General features: G+C 34.1%; 1 protein-coding gene across 4 annotated transcripts in view; it reads right to left on the minus strand.

Annotated features, from left to right (window-relative positions):
- The window catches only part of LOC108735988, an 84,313-nt gene that overhangs the window by 16,633 nt on the left and 46,061 nt on the right, over positions 1–21,619 (minus strand). For all 4 annotated transcript variants that reach the window (XR_003232414.1, XR_003232412.1, XR_003232413.1 and 1 more), the window contains one exon: positions 2,815–3,061. Coding sequence is in view for 1 of the 4 variants with exons in the window: in XM_025980872.1 (XP_025836657.1) it covers positions 2,815–2,869 (55 nt within the window). In the remaining 3 variants the exon portion in view is untranslated. The remainder of the gene's footprint in view (positions 1–2,814; positions 3,062–21,619) is intronic.

Consider the following 21,619-nt stretch of genomic DNA (forward strand, 5'->3'; position numbering starts at 1 on the left):
AAGAATTTTTCCTATGTTAATTAAATGGGAAACTAAAATAAAAATAACGACCCCTTAGATTTGAGCTAGAGCGCTCATGTTTCAAGACGATTTTTTTTTACATCAAATAGAAACATTTGAGGGGGTAAAAGTTAGAAAAAAAATAAAAATTTTGTTTGAAGCACCCTAGTACAGATTATCTACATGCCAAACGACCCAGAAAAAGTCGCATTCGATTATGCGAAAATATATAAAGTACATATTAGATTTGAAATAAAACAGTTTTTGGATTTTGTATCCTCAGATTTTTTTTTTAACATCCCATGTAATTTTCGAAAAAAACTACCATTAAATGGTTGACATAGTAAAAATCTTGTTAAGTAAGGTATGGTATTTTTGAGGAAAGACAATTATTATAAATATTATTGTTTTTCAAAAAAAAATTGAAAAAGATAATCGTTTACTTCCTAAACGGTGGAGTTTTTGGGAAGATTAATGTCATTAAACTTACTTTTATATTAACCGAGAATTTAATTGATAATACAATACATGATGTTCTGTAAAATGGTAAAGTTACTGCCTTCTGGTGTAGATAACCGGAAATGAAACTTGGATAATCGAAAATATTTTACATTATTTTAAGAATGTCAAATTTTCAAAATTAAATTCTGACTATTATTTTTTAAAACATTGAAGAAGAACTTCCTTGGTAATCCAAATTACAAACTAGATTTACTTTATGAAACTGAATACATCCTCAAAGTAACTTTCAAAACTTCTGTAACTTCTGACTCGAATGTTTTTTTTTTGTTTCTTTAATATAGGTATGCATTGTTTTACATGTACTTCAAACTTTTTAACTCGAATTCCTCAACTTCTGCAATTCGAATTTTTCTGTAATTTGGGGTTCAAGTACAGGTTGTCATAAGTTGTCTTTATGATTCCAATTTCTATAAATTTTCTTCCGAAAAATCAGCCGCAGCGTTAACCGATGACTTGAGTTTTTAATTTTAACTATTAGGTAGCTACTACTATAGAGCTTTCACTACCGCACTCAGCAGTATGTTATAGCAAAAACGCGATTCGGTTAGGATTGTAAGATTACGGTAGGAAAAGACAACACAAACGAAGCACTTATACTGTTTGACATTATGATCTGAGATTTTTTGAGTTATTAGTAGTGCTAGACATCGAGTAGAACTTTTGTAGAGTTTATTTCAATACATTTTGTAGCTTAGTGGTAGAACAATGTTGTGTAAAACCAGAGACCCGAGTTCGATTCCCGACGAGGGCGTGACAGGATCACCAATTTTTTCTCATTAATTAGAGGTGATCTGTAGTGGTAAAAAGTTAATTAAAAAATAAATTCATGTATTAAAAATAACCCTGCAAGAATTATTGTAAATGTCTCATTATATCTCGTTAATAGTGATTACATATTGGTTCAACGATTTTGTGACCTACATAATTTAGGTACGTATTGTCGTTGTTGCTACTGTCACCTCTTGCAGCTTACGATTAGTGGTAGAGCAATGGTGAGTAAATGGACGCGGGTTCGATTCCCGGCGAGGGCGAGACAGCAGCAACAATTTTCCTAATAAATTTGCGATTATCTATACAGTAAAAGTTCGTTATTCGCGGAGTATATGTTCCATAAATATGCCGCGAATACAGAAACCGTAGATATGGAATGGTAATTAGTATATAATCATAGGAAATACGTTCTAAGTTTCCGAAATAAAACCAATATGTATCAAAATTAAATCAATGCATTGATAAATTCGCAATTAAAATATATCGTTATAATCAGCTTTACGCAAGAGTTCAAAAGATTTAGTGATTTTTCTTGTTTTGAATTTTGAAATTAGTTCTCTCGGCACGAGTCAACAGTACTTAAAACATGCCGATACGTTGAAAGATAACACCGAATCCTTTTTTGTTTACTCGGTTACATCTTTTATAAAAGCTGCCTCGGCAAGTACCAACAGTTCATACTCAAAAGATGCCGATACGTTAAGGGGATTCAGATTATCTGTTCTAGATATAATGAGTTTAATGTTTGAAACAGAGGTTTGAAATTTTGTAGTAAGATAGATAAATTTCTATTGAAAATAAGTGTCCTACAAGAAGCATCAGCTTTAAGTACTTGTAGAAGCTTTTAATGACCATATTATTGAAAACCAAAAACGTACCGAGTTAGTGTGAACCTTGGTCTGTTACCATACACAAAATCACAAATTTATCTCGCAGTGTTAAATTACAATGTTTAGAATAGAAACCCATGTTTTCGGAAAAATTTACACTAGGCACGAGCGGTCTATTGCGGTCAATTCCCTTAATAAATGACACCGAATCCTTTTCTGTTTATCGATTGCATCCGCGAATAATGAAAGTTTTAGGAATACAGGAACTGGGTTGCAATTTTTTCACTCGCGAATAATGAAAACGCGAATAAGGAAACCGTGGATAAGGAACTTTTACTGTACAGGTAAAAAATTAAATCACTTTAATGAATTACCGGCGTGTAATTGTTGAGCAGTAGTATATATATAGAACCGATGTTTTCTAAACATAAGCTAAACTATAATGGTAGGACGAAATTTTCATTAATTCGAATTTTCATTAATTCAAATATAACCAGTTGCATTCAGGGGAATTTGGGAAAGAATGACTGTAGGTACATAAGAATGTGGTTAATTATGTTACTGTTCAGTATAAAAAGCTTAATTTTTAAATTAAATATTTTATCTATTTGTTACTAAAAATATCTATATATTACTGAAATTTTTAATCGGTTTAACACCAAAATAATTTATATTGTATATAAGTACATACCTAAAATTGTAACAGCGTTTATTGTAACGATTAAAATAGCCGATACGACCCTCATCTTGCTTCGTCTCGCTTTATATAATCTTCATGAAAATTTTACGGCCAATTTAAGTTTTAATATTCTGCATTACATTTTTTGGTTCATTTGACGGGAGTTCAAGGGAAGTCGATAGCCTTACTAAAATTATCTCTGGCTATTTGTCAATGTTGCCTAGTCGTCCAACTGCTCTAATAACATGGACAATGACATCTGAAAAAGAGAGAAAATAAAATTAATGAGCCGTATGCCAATTGTCTGTTTATAATTTGCATTTTCATCTCATTGATTTAAAATAACTGATTAAAATGCTACTTAACACTCAAGGACATTGTACGTTCATGTTATTAATACCATTAAGAACAAAAGCAGTTTATTGGAATTACTTCTTCTATCCGTTTAGCCTTATTATTGATTAAAAGTAAAATAAGAATAGGATTTTTGTTAAACAGAAGAGCCTTATTTTGGTTGCAGAAACTGCTCAAAGACGTATGTATCATAAAAACAAAAATTGAACAATTATGATTATTCTTATCAATTTCTAAAGGTAAACTCTTAAAAAAAAAATTATATCAAGCATCAGGCTTCATTGTAAAAAAATATGTACAAAGCAAATACTTGTACCTATAATGTTTCGAAATAAAATTAAGTATTTCTAAACTTTTTTTGAAAAAGAGTATCCACTATATAAATGCTAAGGTTAACAATTCATTTCATTCAGACAGGAATGTGAAAAATTATTGAGTCATGATGTATCTGAAATAGAAAATACATAACTGACAAGCGTAAATGAGAAGAAAAGTAACATAATTTAAATATACTGACGTATAGAAAACGACCTCAATATTGTGCATAAAATTAAACTGTAAAGGTAAAAAGATCTAACAGAAATAATTTCTCCAGCTATTTTTAATCATTTTTTAATTTTTCACTCTTGGAGGTTTTTTTCAAATTTAAATGGGACTATCCTTGAAATATAACCTATCATGCATATATATAAATCAGAAAAATCTGTAAAGTCTTTAAAAAATCATAAATATTCTCTATATTAAGGAAAAAATAGGGAAAAATAATGGTATTAAAATTAAAAAGTTTCCATACACTGAATTCATAAACAAATGTGTTGGTTAACGTTTACACGTATTAAATGAAATACACCTGTATGGAGATGAAAACTACCCTTACACAATAATAAACTGCATAAAAGCTCCTCTAATTAACAGAACATGTTGAATACCTTTAATAATATAAATAAACTGTAACTGTGTTACGACCTAGTTTAGAAAAGCTATCGATTACAAGGTGGAAAGCTACCCCTTCTCTTGAACTATGAAATTGAATCAAGGAAAAGCAAAAATTGCATTTTGATAGCAGTTTATCTGGATTTAGAACTGCAACAAATATTATTACATGATTTTTTTTATATTTTTAATAAAAGTGAAAGAAGGGAATGAAGACTTAGACAGATACTAAGAATATGGTTTGTGCTTTTTAATAGGTATGCTCCCATATTGCACCCCATATATCACATCTTCACATGCTCATATTTCAGAAATCAAACAGCATACTCTCATTTAGCACTTCAAAATTAAATTTTAAAGAGAGAAAACGGGCGATTTTTTCAGTCACTCTTTAAATGTTCACAAATAAAATTGAAGTACTTCCTCATGACGTTGTTACATGAATAAATGAACAATAAAAAAAATTAAGGAGTTTTTAGGACCAAAATGATCTTAAATCTACTTTTTTTACCCTTGGTCTATTCCTACGAGGTACGAGCTACCGCTGTATTGTTCGGTTACCTTCAACAACACATAATAATAGTGCAAAACAAGAGGGAGGAACAGATATTTTTCTTCACTTCTTTTTTATGAGTCGAAGGGATGAATGTGTACATTAAACATGGGAAGCAGAAGATAAGACTGACAAAATTAAAATAGAAAAAAAGTGAAAGATTAACTGTGGAATATTATAACTACCCCAGTAATCACATGATTACTGATTATCATCATCGTAAGGTCATCAGTCCTAAGACTGGTTGGACACGTACCTTCACTCTTTCCTATCCTGAGCTAAAATTTGCAATTCCCTAAAACTAGAACAGCCCACATCCTTAACTATTTGCGAACAGTAATCTAATCTAGGTCTACCTCTACCCCTTCTAACTCCTGTTTCTGCCTCTAATATGTCTCTGACTAGAACTTCATGCCTAAGAAGGTGTCCTACCAACCTATCTCGCCTATTTTTATTAAATTCCATAGAGTACTCTGTTCTCTTATTCTTTCCAATACCTCTTCATTTCTAACCTTTTCTATCCACGATATCCTTATCATCCGCCTATAACACCACATTTCGAACGCTTCTGACCTTTTCTTTTCCGCCGCGCCCACTGTCCATGTTCCGTACCCGTACAACGCCGTGCTCCAAACATACACCTTTAAGAACCTTTTTCGAATTTCTAAATTAACCGTTCGCGAGCATAGAAGTGACTTCTTTTTATTAATGGCGACACCACCCTGCGCTATCGTCTGCTTTATATACCTACTATTCCTTCCATCGTGACTTATTTGACTTCCTAGGTATCTAAAATCAGCCACTTCTTCTATCTTTATATTCGCTCTTTCCCTACTTTTTCCCTACTATTTTTTGATTACTGATTAATGATTCAAAAAACCTGGACTAGAGCTAACGAATCTGGAAACGATCCGGAAATGCTAAGCTATGATCTAGAAGCTGACAATGTGATCAAAGGCCGTTGTTTAAATGGTACCTAAATCTGTTTAGGTAATAGATTTTAAAAGTGGAGATAAGCAAAAATATATATTTTCTCATGTCATTTTGTCAGTGTCATCTGTCTGTCCCCAACTAAGTATTGTCCGTCCATTCCCACGATTCGTAAAAGAACTAAAGAGGGCTTTCCGCTCTATTCTCCGGCTTCGCACTTTTGTGCAGATCGCTAGCAGCCACTATTACAAATAAATTTCATCTTAAAGGGTTTAAATGCTCCTGGGGATAAAAACCCGCATTGATTTCTTTTATTTTACATCTCTCCATTATTTGTTAGAAATTAGAAGAAAAGCAGATGCAATTTCTGGTAAAATCAACGGTCTTTGACTTCCTTTTACAAAAGCGAGTTAATTTGTTTCCGGTCATAAATTCTAATTAGAAGGACAACCTATTTACAATTTTATCGTTCGTAAAATAGAAGCAGACAGTAATCCCATTCAGCATCCTCCACTTCCCCTTTACTATCCTCACAGGTTATTGTTTAAATTTCTAATTCAGACATGCTCGTTAAATATTACACCACGAAGTTTTCTGTTTTACTAGAACAAGATCACAAAAAATGATTTTTTGAAGTACTTCGGGGATTGGAAAAAATGTTGGCAAATAAGTACATTATCTGGTCGGGATTACTTTGAAGGGAACAAAATAGATAATCTTGAATAAATAAATATACGAAAAAACACAAAATTCGCGACACTCTGGTACAACTAATGCCTCGTAGGCAACTGTAACCAAAACGCGTTTTAGGTTTCCAAACGTTTTATGGAATTTTGGGATTTTAAGTTTCATTTAGTTACTGTTCGACACCTGTCAATTATATATTGTCATAAAAGTAAAACATGAATAACAACATTTATGTCCTTCAGTTATTATTTACCCTGAGGAACATATATACATATGTGTATGCATGAGTGTGTGTGTGAATATTTTACTTTTGCTGTTCCCCAGTTGATGTCACCATAATGACATAATTGCTACCTCGTAAAAGGACTGTTAATCACCTGTTACGTAATAATATGTACTACAAACAGATCACTCTATTACCATTTACACTGTATAATAGAATTTTTCTATTGCACGTTTTGACATAGTTTAAGCGTCTAATGATGATTTTATGTTAATATTCGTAATATTTAGTCATACCTTAGCCAAGTTAAGTATAATTTTGTCTGTTCAATTCATAAATATCAGTAATTACAGTGTGCAAGTCCAAAAAGAGTTAAACAAATCAGACGTTAAGGTAGGGTAATAGTTCAGGAAAAGATTGTTAAAGCCGTATGTTTGGAGCACGGCGCTGTACGGGTGCGAAACACGAACGGTGGACAGGCCAATGATGAGGATACCGTGGATAGAGAAGGTTAGAAATGAGAAAGCATTAGAGAGAATATTAAGTAGATAATTGGATTTATAAGTACTTAAACCATAACATTACCCTGATTCTCATGTGGGTTCTTATTACCATTATTACCTTTAGGATAATTACTATTTCGATTGCGCCCTAGAATTCATGCGATAGTGGTAATTATTACAATTACGATAAATGAACTCATTAGCAATTAAAATAAAATATATCGCAAATAAACACTATGGTTGTTGATGCAGTCATGAAAGCAGATATTTTAGTAATTTCCATAGATTTCTTATGTTCCTAAATAATATGAAAAGTCATTTTTAATATAATATATACATTTTTTTTAATATTAAATGTTTAAGAGCATTCAAAATACTCAGAATAAGACCGAAACAACCGAAGCTTAATAAGCGTACGCAAACGAAGGATGATCAATAGAACAGCATCTTCTTACCCTTTGATGATGACAGCCGTGCAGTCATAAATCATTCGGCGAATAAGACGCGTCATAAAAATAAATTACATTCAATAATAAGGCTATTTTGGCTAACATTTCGGGAAGGTTTCGGAATTAATCACAAACATTCCATAATTGTATAAATGAATAGGTAGAATATCTTACGAAAAGCAGTTAGTAAAAGACAGGTGCTTTAAAAATAGAAAAACGTTCAAACAATGTATATGTATTTTTCACCTTTTTCGAGCCACTAATTGCCACACATGGACGATGGGCGCGGCGGAAAAGAAAAGGGTAGAAGCGTTCGAAATGTGGTGTTACCGGCAAATGATGAGGATGCCGTGGAAAGAGAAGGTTAGAAATGATGAGGTATTAGAAAGAATAGTAGAACAGAGGACTCTTTGGATATCAATAAAGAGTAGGCGAGATAGGTTGGTAGGACACCTTCTCAGGCTTGAAGGTCTAGTCACAGACATATTAAAAGTTAGAAGCCTTCGAAATGTGGTGTTATAAGCGAATGATGAGGATAACGTGGGTAGAAAAGGTTAGAAATGAAAAGGTATTACAAAGAATAGGAGAACAAAGGACTCTATGGAGGTTAATAGGTTGGTAGTCTCAGGCATGAAGGTCTAGTCAGAGACATATTAGAGGCAGAAACAGGAGTTAAGAGGGGTAGAGGTAGACCTAGGTTTGATTACTATTCGCAAATAGTTAAGGATGTAGGATGTTCTAGTTTTAGTGAAATGCGAAGATTAGCTCAGGATAGGAAGAAGTGGAGGTGCGTGTCCAACCAGTCTTAGGACTGACTACCTTATGATGATGACTAATATGTCGTCCCAATAGGTTCTGGCTTCACGGGCTTAAGCGTATGTTTATCCCCTATCGTCTTTTTTTTTTTTTGTTTAGATTATGCTCGAGGAGGGGAAATATTCAAAAGACACCCCTGAAGGGAGGTAGTGTCGGATTTTTACCGACTAAAATCCCCTATCGTCTAAGACCCGGTACAGTTATACCTACCTGCAGTCCCCCCCCTCCCTTATACTACGTACACACTGTGTACATAGGTATGTGAATAAAACTATTAATGAATTAATCAATTTAATGAATGAATACACTTAGTGATAAGAAATACGTTTTTCATACATTTATGTATTGTATAAATAAAAGAAACAACTATTTAATTCTATCGTTTTGACCTCCGATGCCTCATTTAGAAAGGGGGCATAGCTATAAAAAGTTAATCGTAAATTTTTATGGAGTCGGCACTTTCATTTTTCGTAAAATATTATGATATACACGTATATCTACATAGGTTTATGTCATCAGTTTTAAAAATCTCGACGGGTGTATTCAAATTAATAGCCAATCCCGACATAATAATGTGAATAATTGGCAATCGTTTGACTTGTTATTAAATTGATAAAAGCTTTATTGTCATTATGATGTTCTGAAAAGCAATTTTAATTGCTGAACCGAATCTGTTATCTTTATTGTCGGATAAGTATTAGGTAATTAATATTGTTGAGTATTCGTATATTTTTACTGTTGACAGACATTTGTAACTTTTAACACTAAATTTTAGCAAATTGTTAAAGAAATATTGTACATGAGTAGATAGATTGCTTTATTAAGTACACTAATACGTATTATCTATACGAGGTGCATATACCTTTGGATATTCTATACCAACATGTGAGTTGTATGAATATTTTAATTCTTCTCGCTTTTCTGCTTTTTTCCTCTTCCATAATATTTTTCTTATACTTTTTAGGCCACCCTTTTCTTTCATTTCAATTTTTCATTTTATTCTATTTCCTCCACAAACAGAAATTTTCTGTCTCTCTCCAGTCTCTCAGAGTCTTTCGGAGTCTTTTAGCGTCTCTGAGAGCGTCTCTCACAGTCTTTCACAATCTCTCAGTTATTGCCTAGGTGTTTTTATGGATTTCTCACAGTCTCTGTATGCGAGACTCGAACGATAAAATTGTTAATTCAGAGATTCAAGTCTCTCACAAAGAGACTGAATGGATAAAACTGAAAAATTGAGAGACTCGAGTCTCTCGTAGAAAGACTGGGATCTCTAAAATATGTTGAAGTTAAAAAATGTTAACCATGTCTATCGAAACACCACTTATTGAGAGATTCGAGTCTCTCGTTCAGAGATTCGAATCTCTCCTTCATAGACTGGATACAAAATGAGGATCTCTCTATGAGCGAATCGAGTCTCTCGTTCAGACGCTAATCAGTTTTTTTGACAGTCTTTCGACAGTCTCTCTCAGCGCCACCAGAGAGACTCGATGAGAGACGAAGACTCTTATGGCCAATTTTTCTGCTCTTGTTTATTTTATGTTATGCATCTGTCTTCAATGCTTTCAATTTTTTTTTCTTTCCTCACCCATATTTACCCTCCGTACAATAATATGCTCTCTAACCAATGCCTCGAATAGGGACCTTCCTTTTTTTCAACTTCCTTTAAGATTTCCTTCTCGTATTTTCCATATCTTCCCCATTACCCCTAATGATTTTTTCCTCAGTTTTTTATGTGTCTATATTTTAGATAAGTATTAAGTTAAGAATTAATTAAGTTAAGAATTATTCTTAAATTAGTCTCTGACTTTACTTACTTTTTTAATAATCACTCAACAGAAAATTTTAACCTTAGAGTGCTAGTTTAATTTTATCTTCTTCTGATTTTTTCTAAACCCGCATTTGTAACTTAGTTATCCAGTTTCATTGTTTTTATGTGTTTTTAAATTAATTAATTTTTGGAATTTTTCGGTAAAAACTGGGGGCAGTAATACTTCGTAGATAGTCTTCAACTTCTCATATTTCCACAATTGGTAAACAATGTGGAGGAGGATCTTCCACTTTAAAACATCCATCGCTTATCACTACTGTGTAAATGAATGCACAATATCCATTTTTGAATTTTTAATCTCAGTCTACATCAATTGCCCCATCCAATTCAGAACTTATTGTTAGGTGTCGTCAGAAAACAACGAATTTCGTGGTTCATGCAAAATAATTTGGAGAAAAAGAATAAAATCCGGTTCACCATGAAGGTAAAAGATATTGTCAGTATGGAGCGATAAAGATGGGGGATCATTTGAGATAGTTCTAATAGTAGTAATTAAATGAGTAGTCTCCGTAGGATATGACTCAACTCATAAAATTTAGCAATGTTTGAGATGGTGTTAGATCGTGGACAGAAAACGTTGGAAATAAGGTGGTAGTAGAAAGAATAGAAGAACTCATGACGGAATGGAAGTCAATAAGGAATTAGCAAGATAGACGGATAGGACTCGATAAACAGATAGGATGATGGGGCGACCTCTGAAATGTAAAGAGCTAGAGCTGTATTAGAAGCTTAAATAAGAGTTAAGGGGAACCGAAGTACACCTAGATTAGCTTACCGTTCTCAAATAGAGATATTGCTCTAATTTTCGAGAAATGCAAAGATTAGCTCAAGATAAGAACAAATGGAGGTATATGTTCATTATACAATCAATCCAGTCTTAGGGCTGAAGGCGTTATGATGAAGAAAAAACCGACTCCTACCAGGCAGACAAGTGATACGACATCTCCTCAATATGACATTAATTAAATAGTTTAGTAGGTAGTTATTAGTTATTGTTAGTTAATGTAAAATGTAAATCCAGATTTAAAGTATTGTTCAAGTATACATACACCTACTGTATCTAATATTTTAATTATTCATCATCATAAGGTCGTCAGTCCTAAGAGTCAGTCAGATCCTGAGCCTTCTTCGCATTGCCTGAAACTAGAACAACCCACATCCTTAACTATTTACGAACAGTAATGTAATCTAGGTCTACCTCAACCCTCCTAACATCCGTTTCTGTCTCTAATATGTCTCTAACTAGACCTTCATGCCTGAGAAGGTGTCCTACTAACCTAGCTCTCCTATTTCTTATTGACTTCCATAGATTGCTCTGTAATCCTGTTCTTTCTAATACCTCCTCATGTCTAACCATCTCTATCCACGGTATCCTCATCATTCGTCTAAAACACCACATTTCGATAACTTCTAAGCTTTTATTTTCCGCCGCGCCCACTGTCCATGTTTCGCATCCGTACAACGCCGCGCTCCAAACATACACCTTTAACAACCTTTTTCGAATTTCTAAATTAACCGTTCGCAAGCATAGAAGTGACTTCTTTTTATTAAAGGCGACACGGCCCTGCGCTATCCTCTACTTTNATACCTCTTCATTTCTAACCTTCTCAATCCATGGTATCCATCCTCATCATTCACCTGTAACACCACATTTCGAACACTTCTAACCTTTTCTTTTCCGCAGCGTCCACCGTTCATGGTTTGTAAGTTCTATGAAATAAATAAATAAATTATAGTTGGAACAACTTTCTATCCAGATGACGATATATTTGAACTCGAAACCGTCACTGATGTCGTATCAGAGAGCCCTTCATATCACTAGACTACGAATACTATATAAATATAATATTTTAATTTTTAATGGTTAGGCAACATTATGTAGTAATTGTTTGCCTCATATGTTGCTATTGTTGAAGGTAAAACGTAGAATTTCCTTCAGCAGTTAGTGATAGAGCTCGGTTTTATTGCCATTGATGTGTAGTATTTGGGTAGGTAAAATAACAAACGAAAGTATTTAAATACAAACATAAATACTTTCTATTAAATGTGCATAGAAACGTGTATAGAATACACCTTTAGCAATCTTTTTCGAATTTCTAAATTAACCGTTCGCGAGCATAGAAGTGACTTTCTTTATTTAAGGCTACTTGATCCTGCCGCTATCCTCTGCTTTATATTCTTACTACTCCTTTCGTCCTGACTTATCTGACTTCCTAGATACCTAAAATCCGCCACTTCTTCCAATTTTTCGTCTCCTATCTTTATATTCGCTTTTTTTGTACTTTTTTCATACAGTACTGTTTTGTCAATACCACTTCCATTTTATTTAAAGTCCTTGCTAGATACTGCTATATCATTTGCAAATCTAAGCATATTAATATTTTGTCTTTTGTATATGAATCATCATCATAAGGTCGTCAGTTCTAAGACTGGTTGGACGCGTACCACCACTCTTTCCTATCCTGAGCTAAACTTCGCATTTCCCTAAAAGTAGAACAGCCCACATCCTTAACTATTTGCGAACAGTAATCTAATTTAGGTCTACCTGTACCCCTCCTAACTCCTGTTTCTGCCTCTAGTATGTCTCTGACCAGACCTTCATGCCTAAGAAGGTGTCCTACCAACCTATCTCGCCTAGTTTTTATTGACTTCCATAGAGTCCTCTGTTCTCCTATTCTTTTCAAAATCTCTTCATTTCTAACCTTCTCTCTCCACGGTATCCTTACACACGATATAAGTAGGTTTCTACATCTTTAATCGCTAAATAATAATTTTTTAATAAAATAATTATTATGCATTCATTTAGACATGATTTTTTGCAAGGTGTCAGATAAACAAATAAAATGCTATAATTCAAAATTCCACATAAACTCCTTAAAGCCCAAAACGTGTTTCGACACCGAAGGCATCATCCTCAGTTACAGATTAAATGATTATACACTCATACAAGTATATTATGTAGTTAAGATTCATGTCTAATACAGTTTGAAAAAACAAATGTAAACATATAATTTTAAACTATTAAACAGGAGCAGGCACTACGAATGGGGTTTGAGGGCGTCCACATTAATAAATATAATTATAGGCAGAAAAAAATTGTATAAAGGGAAAAATAACCTTATATTGTGTTTTGGCGAAAAGTAAAAAAGTTTTCAATCGTTGTCAAAATACAAATTTCGATATCACATTTTATCCTCACATTTGAACTTTTTAGGTTGTCAGTAATAAACAAGATTAGTTGGCAAAAGATTGTGATTGCCACAATAAACGTCGCATCGCCAAATTTTAGACAGTGCTTTTAAATAAACATTTCGAAAAAAATATTTTTATTTTTACTATTTAGTTTAAACGAAGTAATACTATTTGATTTTTTCTTCTTCCCGCTTAAACTACCTTTCTTTTCGAGTGTAAAATTAATTTAAGGCTGGGTCTATTCGGAAAAACATGATAGTAGATACAACTCTTTTCAAACGGTTAGAGATGTGATCTTGAGGAAAGCTGCGTGAATAGAAAGAATACACACTAGGGGTGAGTAAGACAGAAATAGTTTGAACAGGATAAAATACGATTGAATTTGAAATTTTAATACGGCGCATTCGGGCAAAGAGAAGGGGAACCGTTTGAAATGAGTTGTACCTACTCAGGAAATTTATTTCTGAGAAATCACTCAATTACCACGCTTTTCCTTAATTTCGAGTTTTTTTGAAAAATTAGCAATAAACAATATTTAACCTATTTTCTATTGGTCATTGTTTAAACTGATCCGACGGGACTTGAACCTTGACGAAACTCTTGTACAAACTAGAGTGGGTGGATCGGCTTGCGAGTTTAGATGATTTAGGAAGCCGGACCATAGGTTCAACCATAATGGAGGGGTTCTTAAAGAGAAACCAGACTAAGACAAGTCCCTGAAAGAGGGCAACAGCTCTTTCAGTACTCAGGGTGGCAGCGATCAGGAGGATCGGTATGGCACTCTGATGCACAATACTGCAATGTGCAAGGCAACGGGAAACCACCACATTATGATCCCGAGTAAAACGTTCAACTACTGAAATTAAATGATGGCGTCCTCTGGGATAAAGACTTCCGGACGTAAACTAGTCCCCCATTCGGATATCCGGGCGGGGACTATCTCGGGGGATGTCATCAATCAGTGCAATAGGAGCAGATACAATATTTCACGAGTGGGAGCGTGGAATGTTAGCACAATGAGGCAAGTAGGGAAATTAGAAAATTTAAAAGTAGAGATGGATAGATTAGAATTAGATATAGTAGGTATTAGTGAAGTCCATTGACCCGAAGCCGGAGACTTCTACAGTGGATACTTTAGAGTAATACATATATATTAGAGGAAGAAACGGGAGGTAAGGGGAGTAGAGATAGACCTAGATTAGATTGCTGTTCCTAAAATAGTTATGGATATGGGGTTTTCTAGCTTTACGGAAATGCGAAGATTAGCGCAGGATAGGAAAGAGTGGAGAAGCGTGTCCAACCAGTCTTAGGATTGACGACCTTATGATGATGATGACATTGTTTAAAACCTTAATATTTCTGTAAAAATTCAATTCAGACATCTCTTCTGTAAATAAAAGGTCCATCCACTACAATTGCAATATGTCACGATGAGATAATCTCTTTATGACTACATCCTACCCAGTGGCGATAATAAGGCCATAAGGCAAAGTAGGCATATGCCTAGGGGCGCAAGGTTAAAAAGGGGCGCGCGAGGAAGTTTTTAAACCTAAAAAAAACAATAAGGAAGAACCTAATAATAAAAAAGTATTTTGCAAAATATATCACCGCCAGAGGGGCGTCTATGAGATGCTAGCCTAGAGCGCTCTCAAAATTTAATGCGCCTCTGATCCTACCCCAGATAAAAATCCAGAATTCGCCACTGCTCTCGTTAATTAGCACACTAATTCATTTATCTAGCTATTGGCGACAAAAACCTTACATAGCAATTGCTGTTTATGTTATTTACTTAAAAGAATGTTTTAAATTTTTGATAATAAGCAGATTGTTGTTTACGTTTTAAATATCAAATGCGTACGTTCTTAAAATAAAAGCGTATCAATTATTTTAAAAATACGATAATATGATGCCACTGGTTTACCTTGCGAAATTATAAACAAGCTGAATAAAATCAAATAACATAACGGTCAGGGCATTTTTTGACCATATACAAGCGTATTATTTAATGAAGTAATTAATAAAAAAAAATACAACGTGTAATTATACAACACGCTACTGAAGTGAGACATCTTCAAACACACCAACATACCGGGATATGGGTTAAGGAATTGGTTTAATGGTATTATTTGTACACTACGCTTCGCACGGGTGCAATGCTGAAAGTAAATATACTATAGAATGTCTTTATATACAACAATCACAGTTTTTTTGTCATTAGACAATAACAAACTGGCCAGTACCGCCGCAACCGCTATGTCCCTGGATTTTAAGTCTGTAATATCTTCGAAAATATTCATTTAAATGACATGCTGTAAAGGGCCATATTTATCTATATTAAATACACAATGTATTTAAAAGTACTTAATTGGATAAGGATTAATGCTGTATCGCTTCGTAAATAAGACATTATTTCTCATAAAAAGTAAAGAATAAGATATGATTATTGTGGGTTATCCCTAAGAGATAGACATATACCATCCCGAACTTTTTTGTAGACCTTCTTAAGGTGTACAATACTGTAGTATATTATTTTGACCTGTCTCGTAGGGTTCAGCCAGCGTTTCCAATGTAAGCGCAAAAAAATGTGTTTATTTACGACATCACATTACAAACCTCTAAAATTATCAGTGTTTCTCTACTATACTATGCATGTATTATACATATAAACCTTCCTCTTAAATCACTCTATCTATTAAAAAAATCCGCATTAAAATCCGTTGCGTAGTTTTAAAGATCTAACCATACATAGGGACAGACAGCGGGGGAAATGCATTGCATGATTTCGTTACATAGCAACTCGCATGAAACGAACTTACCCTACCGTGCGTAAAGAAGTTTGACTTCAAAAACTTATCATTGCTCAAATTTTAAAATTAAATGCTTATGACTCTTTGCGTCAAAAGTTGTTATACAATTGTTACAGTAGAACAACAATAATATGTATACTGTTGTATTCATATTCTTCCTGAAATGAAAATGAAAATTTCCCGTTCTTATCCCAACAAAAGATGTTACGGAATTTTATATTATTTTTTAAAAGAATAGTCGACTATTCTAACCTTTTTAAGCTGTAACGGATTGCATGCCTTTCACCACTCGGCCTTAAATAATTTTTTTAACTGTCTTGTGTTATAAAGACATGCATTTTTTTTCTAAAAATAAAATTTTATTTTTCACTATGACTGGAAGGTGTACGAACTTTTTTATCTTTTTATTAACTGTAAATTATTAACCCCTAAAAAGGCATGCGGTATAAAATCAGAGAATAGCACTTGTTACTATTTCCGGTTTAACATAACGTAAAACATAAAAACCGCAACCATTCAATTTTACATATCCCAAGATTGTATTTTATTTATTGTCTTTGTAGTATTTAAAATGCTGATGAAATTCATACAGGTTCGTCTTTAGCTGAAGTGTGTTGATATCAAGTTACAAAGACAAAAAATTGCAGTGATGCATAAAATACTATAAATAAGGTTAAAGTTTAAATTCAGCGAACTATGTTGACAATTTTATTTATTATTTTCGCGTCAATAAAATATAATATTAGTTATTACTAGAGATGCAGCGGATTACCATTACGATTAATATGGTTCATGTCTTCGTTTTGGCTGGCTTTCCATTAAATACCACCCTCACCAATGCCCCTAATCACATTTAAATCCCGTTCAAAAAGTCGTTTAAACACTCAACCAATGAAATTTTAAATCTTGATTAGCAGATTTTCAACGAAAAGATTGAGTTGAAACGAACCTATAATGTTCGTAAACTCTGCAAGGTGACAAAATGATAGTAATAAGTTGTCGTTAATCAAAATCTGATATATCAAAAAGTGATAGGAAGTGTAACAGTTTGACTATACTAATGCATTCATGTTCACGAGGAAAAGTAACAAGAATTTTATCGAAATAACAAATAATAATTATGGTGTTATAGGCGGATGATGATAATATCGTGGGTAGAAAAGGTTAGAAATGAAGAGGTATTGGAGAGAATAGGAGAACAGAGGACTCTATGGAAGTTAATAAAAAATAGGCGAGATAGGTCGGTAGGACACCTTCTCAGGCATGAAGGTCTAGTCAGAGACATATTAGAGGCAGAAACAGGAGTTAGGAGGGGTAGAGGTAGACCTAGATTAGATTACTGTTCGCAAATAGTTAAGGATGTGGGCTGTTCTAGTTTTAAGGAAATGCGAAGATTAGCTCAGGATAGGAAAGAGTGGAGGTACGTGTCCAACCAGTCTTAGGACTGACGACCTTATGATGATGATGATAAACAAATAATTCAGTATAATCACTAATAAATAATACAAATTATGATGAACGACCTATCCCAATACAATCTTAATTACCAATTTTCATTAGGTGGATTTTTTGTTACATTTATTGAATTATCATTGCTGATATTTGTTTTCTCTTTTTTTTCTGTGATATAATTACCCAATACTGCCGCGGCGTAATTATCCGATATCCGGCCGAACCGTAAAAAAGTGCCGGATTTGCCGATTATATACCGAATTCAAACCGTGTACCCGGCCCATCTCTAGTTATTATATCAATTGCGTTGGGAAAATATTAGGTCTCGTATTATACTTCATTTACTTTCTGTAGCGATGTGCCCACTCCAATGTCTTGAATGCGCGATGGCAAAATCGTAGGTAGGGAGAAAAAAGCTCATTATAATCTCGACCCTTATTCATTAAACACACTTTTTCATACAGTACCTGCCAAAAATTTTGTTCAGTCATGAATAGTAGTGCGAGTCGAAAACAAGCGTTAAAGCCTTTAATATATCTTCAAATATAAATAAACATCTCGTTGATATTTTCAGTAGTAATTGGTACCAATAACAGCACATTTGAACAATGCAATTATAGTGGATAAAATGGTCAATTTTTCCGTGCAGTACCATACACATTATACGCTCCTCACCGGTTAAGAGTTTGGCCGAGAGTTGTCTCCTTCCTTTTCTAGCCTGGTGTTGTTCTTTTCTACTTTTCGCCGGTCAAACTGAAGGTCACATCGCTACAGAAAGTAAACGAAGTATAGCACAAACTAAGAAGGTATGTACAGGTAGTTTAAAATCTCATGAGTCTTCACATGTGCGAGAGGTGGGTCGTATCTTATTGCATTCATATTACACATTACGAAAATGTTGACTCAGTTGTTAATTATGTGCCTCGTCATACAACCATAGACGAGCCTTCAGATAAACTGTAAACAGTGACGCAGTAACGGACAATGTTTTAAAAGGTAGAAATAAAAATAGGAATCAATGAACGGGCGGAATTTTATACCCGCGCAACCCAAGACCAAGGTTGATGTTATTGTAAAGTACCACTAATCAGATTGTAAGGCAAATTATTGTACGGAGATAGTTAACTAATTAATTTCTACTACGGTCAAGATGCTATCTAGATAAAAGATTGATGGAAGCTACGACGAAGACTGTCGTTATTTTAGAGATGTATATACACTTAGTGGCAGAAAATTACATGTTCGTTCATATAAAATGGAAACAACAGACGAACGGGTTGGGTACAAACCTAATATCAAGGTCATGATAATTTACTTAACATAATAATAGCGTGAGTATTGTATGACTTCGTCCTGAAATTATAGAATGAATTGTCGTGAGGTTTACCATTCTTTACAATCCATTATACTATATTTGTAAATGTCGTGATCGTTATACAATTTAATTAATTCTTAATAATAAAGCGATTACGTTATTAAAACATTAATTTATGTTTGTAACATTATGCGTATTTTTAATTATATGTAATATTTCCTAACTCTTTATTGTATTTCGTTGAATTGACAATAAATACTTAAACCTTGACCCAAATATGTATTAACGCCTTTTAATTTTTAACCTTTCTATTATTTTTACGTAAACAAATGTTGAACCACTTGTATATTATATCCTGCGTGTTATATCATTCATAAATCAACATCATAAGGTCTTCAGTCCTAAGACTGGTTGAACACGCACTTCCACTCTTTCCTATCCTATTTGCGAACAGTAATCTAATCTAGGTCTACCTCTACCCCTTCTAACTCCCGTTTCTGCCTCTAATATGTCTCTGACTATAATCTTCATGCCTGAGAAGGTGTCTTAGTAACCTATCTCGCCTATTTCTTATTGACTTCCATAGAGTCATCTGTTCTCCTATTCCTTCTAATACCTATTCATTTCTAACCTTCTCTCTCCACGGTATCCTCATCATTCGCCTGTAACATCACATTTCGAACGCTTCTAATCTTTTCTTTTCCGTCGCGCCCACTGTCTATGTTTCGCACCCGTACAGCGCCGTGCTCTAAACATACACCTTTAACAAACCTTTTCGAATTTCTAAATTAATCGTTTGCCAGCATAGGAGTGACTTCTTTTTATTGAAAACGACTCGATCCTGCGCTATCCTTTGCTTTATATCCCTACTACTCCGTCCGTTCTGATTTATCTGACTTCCTAGATACATAAAATCGGCCACTTCTTCTAATTTTGCGTCTCGTATCTTTATATTCGCTATTTCCCTACTTTTTTCTTAAATTTACTTCTGTACGTTGCTGCCCCATCTCTATAACTGCCTGTTGCTCTTTATACAAACTAAGTATCACTCTTCTATCTTTGTAACTCATCCCTACTATTTTATGTATATTTAATATCTTGTCCCATTTAACATTGTCAAAAGCTTTTTCTAAAGGTACAAATCCTACGTATGCATTCATTCTTCATAAATGGAAACTATGAAATGATTAACCTCCTATTACGACATTTAATGCTTCTAAAATTTGTTATGTGCTATTACATTTGTTTAGGCGTGAACCAATTTTTGTAAAACAGTGGCAAAATTCACCTTAAAGCAGCACTGCCTTTTAGAACACGCCGTCACACGCCAAATTAATTTTGTGTGACTAGTTCAAATGTGATATTGAAATAAAAATGCTGCAGTAACTAATAAACGAATTTATGTACAAAAACTTAATAACGAGAACAAAGCAAGCTGTGTTGTACAGAATCTCAAAGTAACTTAACTTGTCTTGGATATAATTGGTATTTATACTATTTACAACTGTGGGGTTGGTGGGACGAGGGTACAAGGGAAAAACATCGTCTTGGGGTGAACAAACGGTCATGTGCCGCAGTACCTGCTCTGGTCGGCACAAACATTTAGGGTAATAACCATAACTTATAGTTGTAATATTCCAAGAAAAGTAAATTTGGAAGTGCAAGAATTGACATCTGCAAACTATGTGTTGAAAATAACAAATTAAAACTACCCTAGCTAACTTGGATACAAACATGCCGCCCGCCTTGAACTGCTTAAGTTCAAAACAAAGAAGAAAATATGTCAAATGCTTAAACTTAATGATATAATGTTCGATTCGAACACTTCACTCGCGACTACTATCTTCATAAATTGGAAGCGGGCACAGATTTTTTATAGTTCTTTTATACACTCCACTCTGGGTTTTTATTGTCGCGACGCGAACTACACCGTCATCTCCTGGATTTGTAGAAATAACCCTACCTAACAGCCACCTTGCTGGAGGAAGATTGTCATCCTTCACAATAACGAGAACTCCTGGTTTGATGGATGTCGTCTTGGAAGTACGCCATTTGCTACGCACGTTTAATTGATTAACGTACTCCTTGTACCATCGTGCCCAAAAGTGCTGCTTCATTTTTTGAATGTGTTCCCAGGTAGCTAATTTATTTATGGGTATATTACGTAACTCCTTTTCAGGGAGATTAGTTAGAGAATCGCCAATGAGGAAGTGATTAGGGGTTAAAGCGGTTAGATCATTGGGATCTGATGATAAGGGAGTTAATGGTCGAGAATTTAATGTTGCTTCAATTTCAATGATAAGTGTATTGAACTGTTCGAATGTTAATAAGGTATTACTCGCAACTCTAACTAGGTGGTGCTTGAATGACTTGACAGCAGCCTCCCACAAGCCACCAAAATGTGGAGACCTAGCCGGTATGAAATGCCATGTAACATTATCGTTTGCTAATGATCTTTGAATTGCCCTATTATTGTTTTCTGATTTGACAAACGAATAAAGGTCTGAAATTTTGTTGTTTGCGCCAACAAAATTCGTAGCATTGTCAGAGTAGATATGCTCTGACTTTCCACGTCTGGCAAAACATCTTCGTAGGCTCGCTAAAAAGGCATCGGTAGTTAGATCACTAACTAGTTCCATATGGACTGCCTTTGTCAGAAAACAAACAAATATAGCAACGTACACTTTGATTTTATTTCTGTTCCGAAACTGTTTTTCTTTTATAAAAAATGGACCGCAAAAATCAACTCCTACATTTGAAAATGGTCTAGATGCT

Source organism: Agrilus planipennis, unplaced genomic scaffold, assembly GCF_000699045.2.
Source record: "Agrilus planipennis isolate EAB-ADULT unplaced genomic scaffold, Apla_2.0 scaffold4, whole genome shotgun sequence".
Classification (NCBI taxonomy): domain Eukaryota; kingdom Metazoa; phylum Arthropoda; class Insecta; order Coleoptera; family Buprestidae; genus Agrilus; species Agrilus planipennis.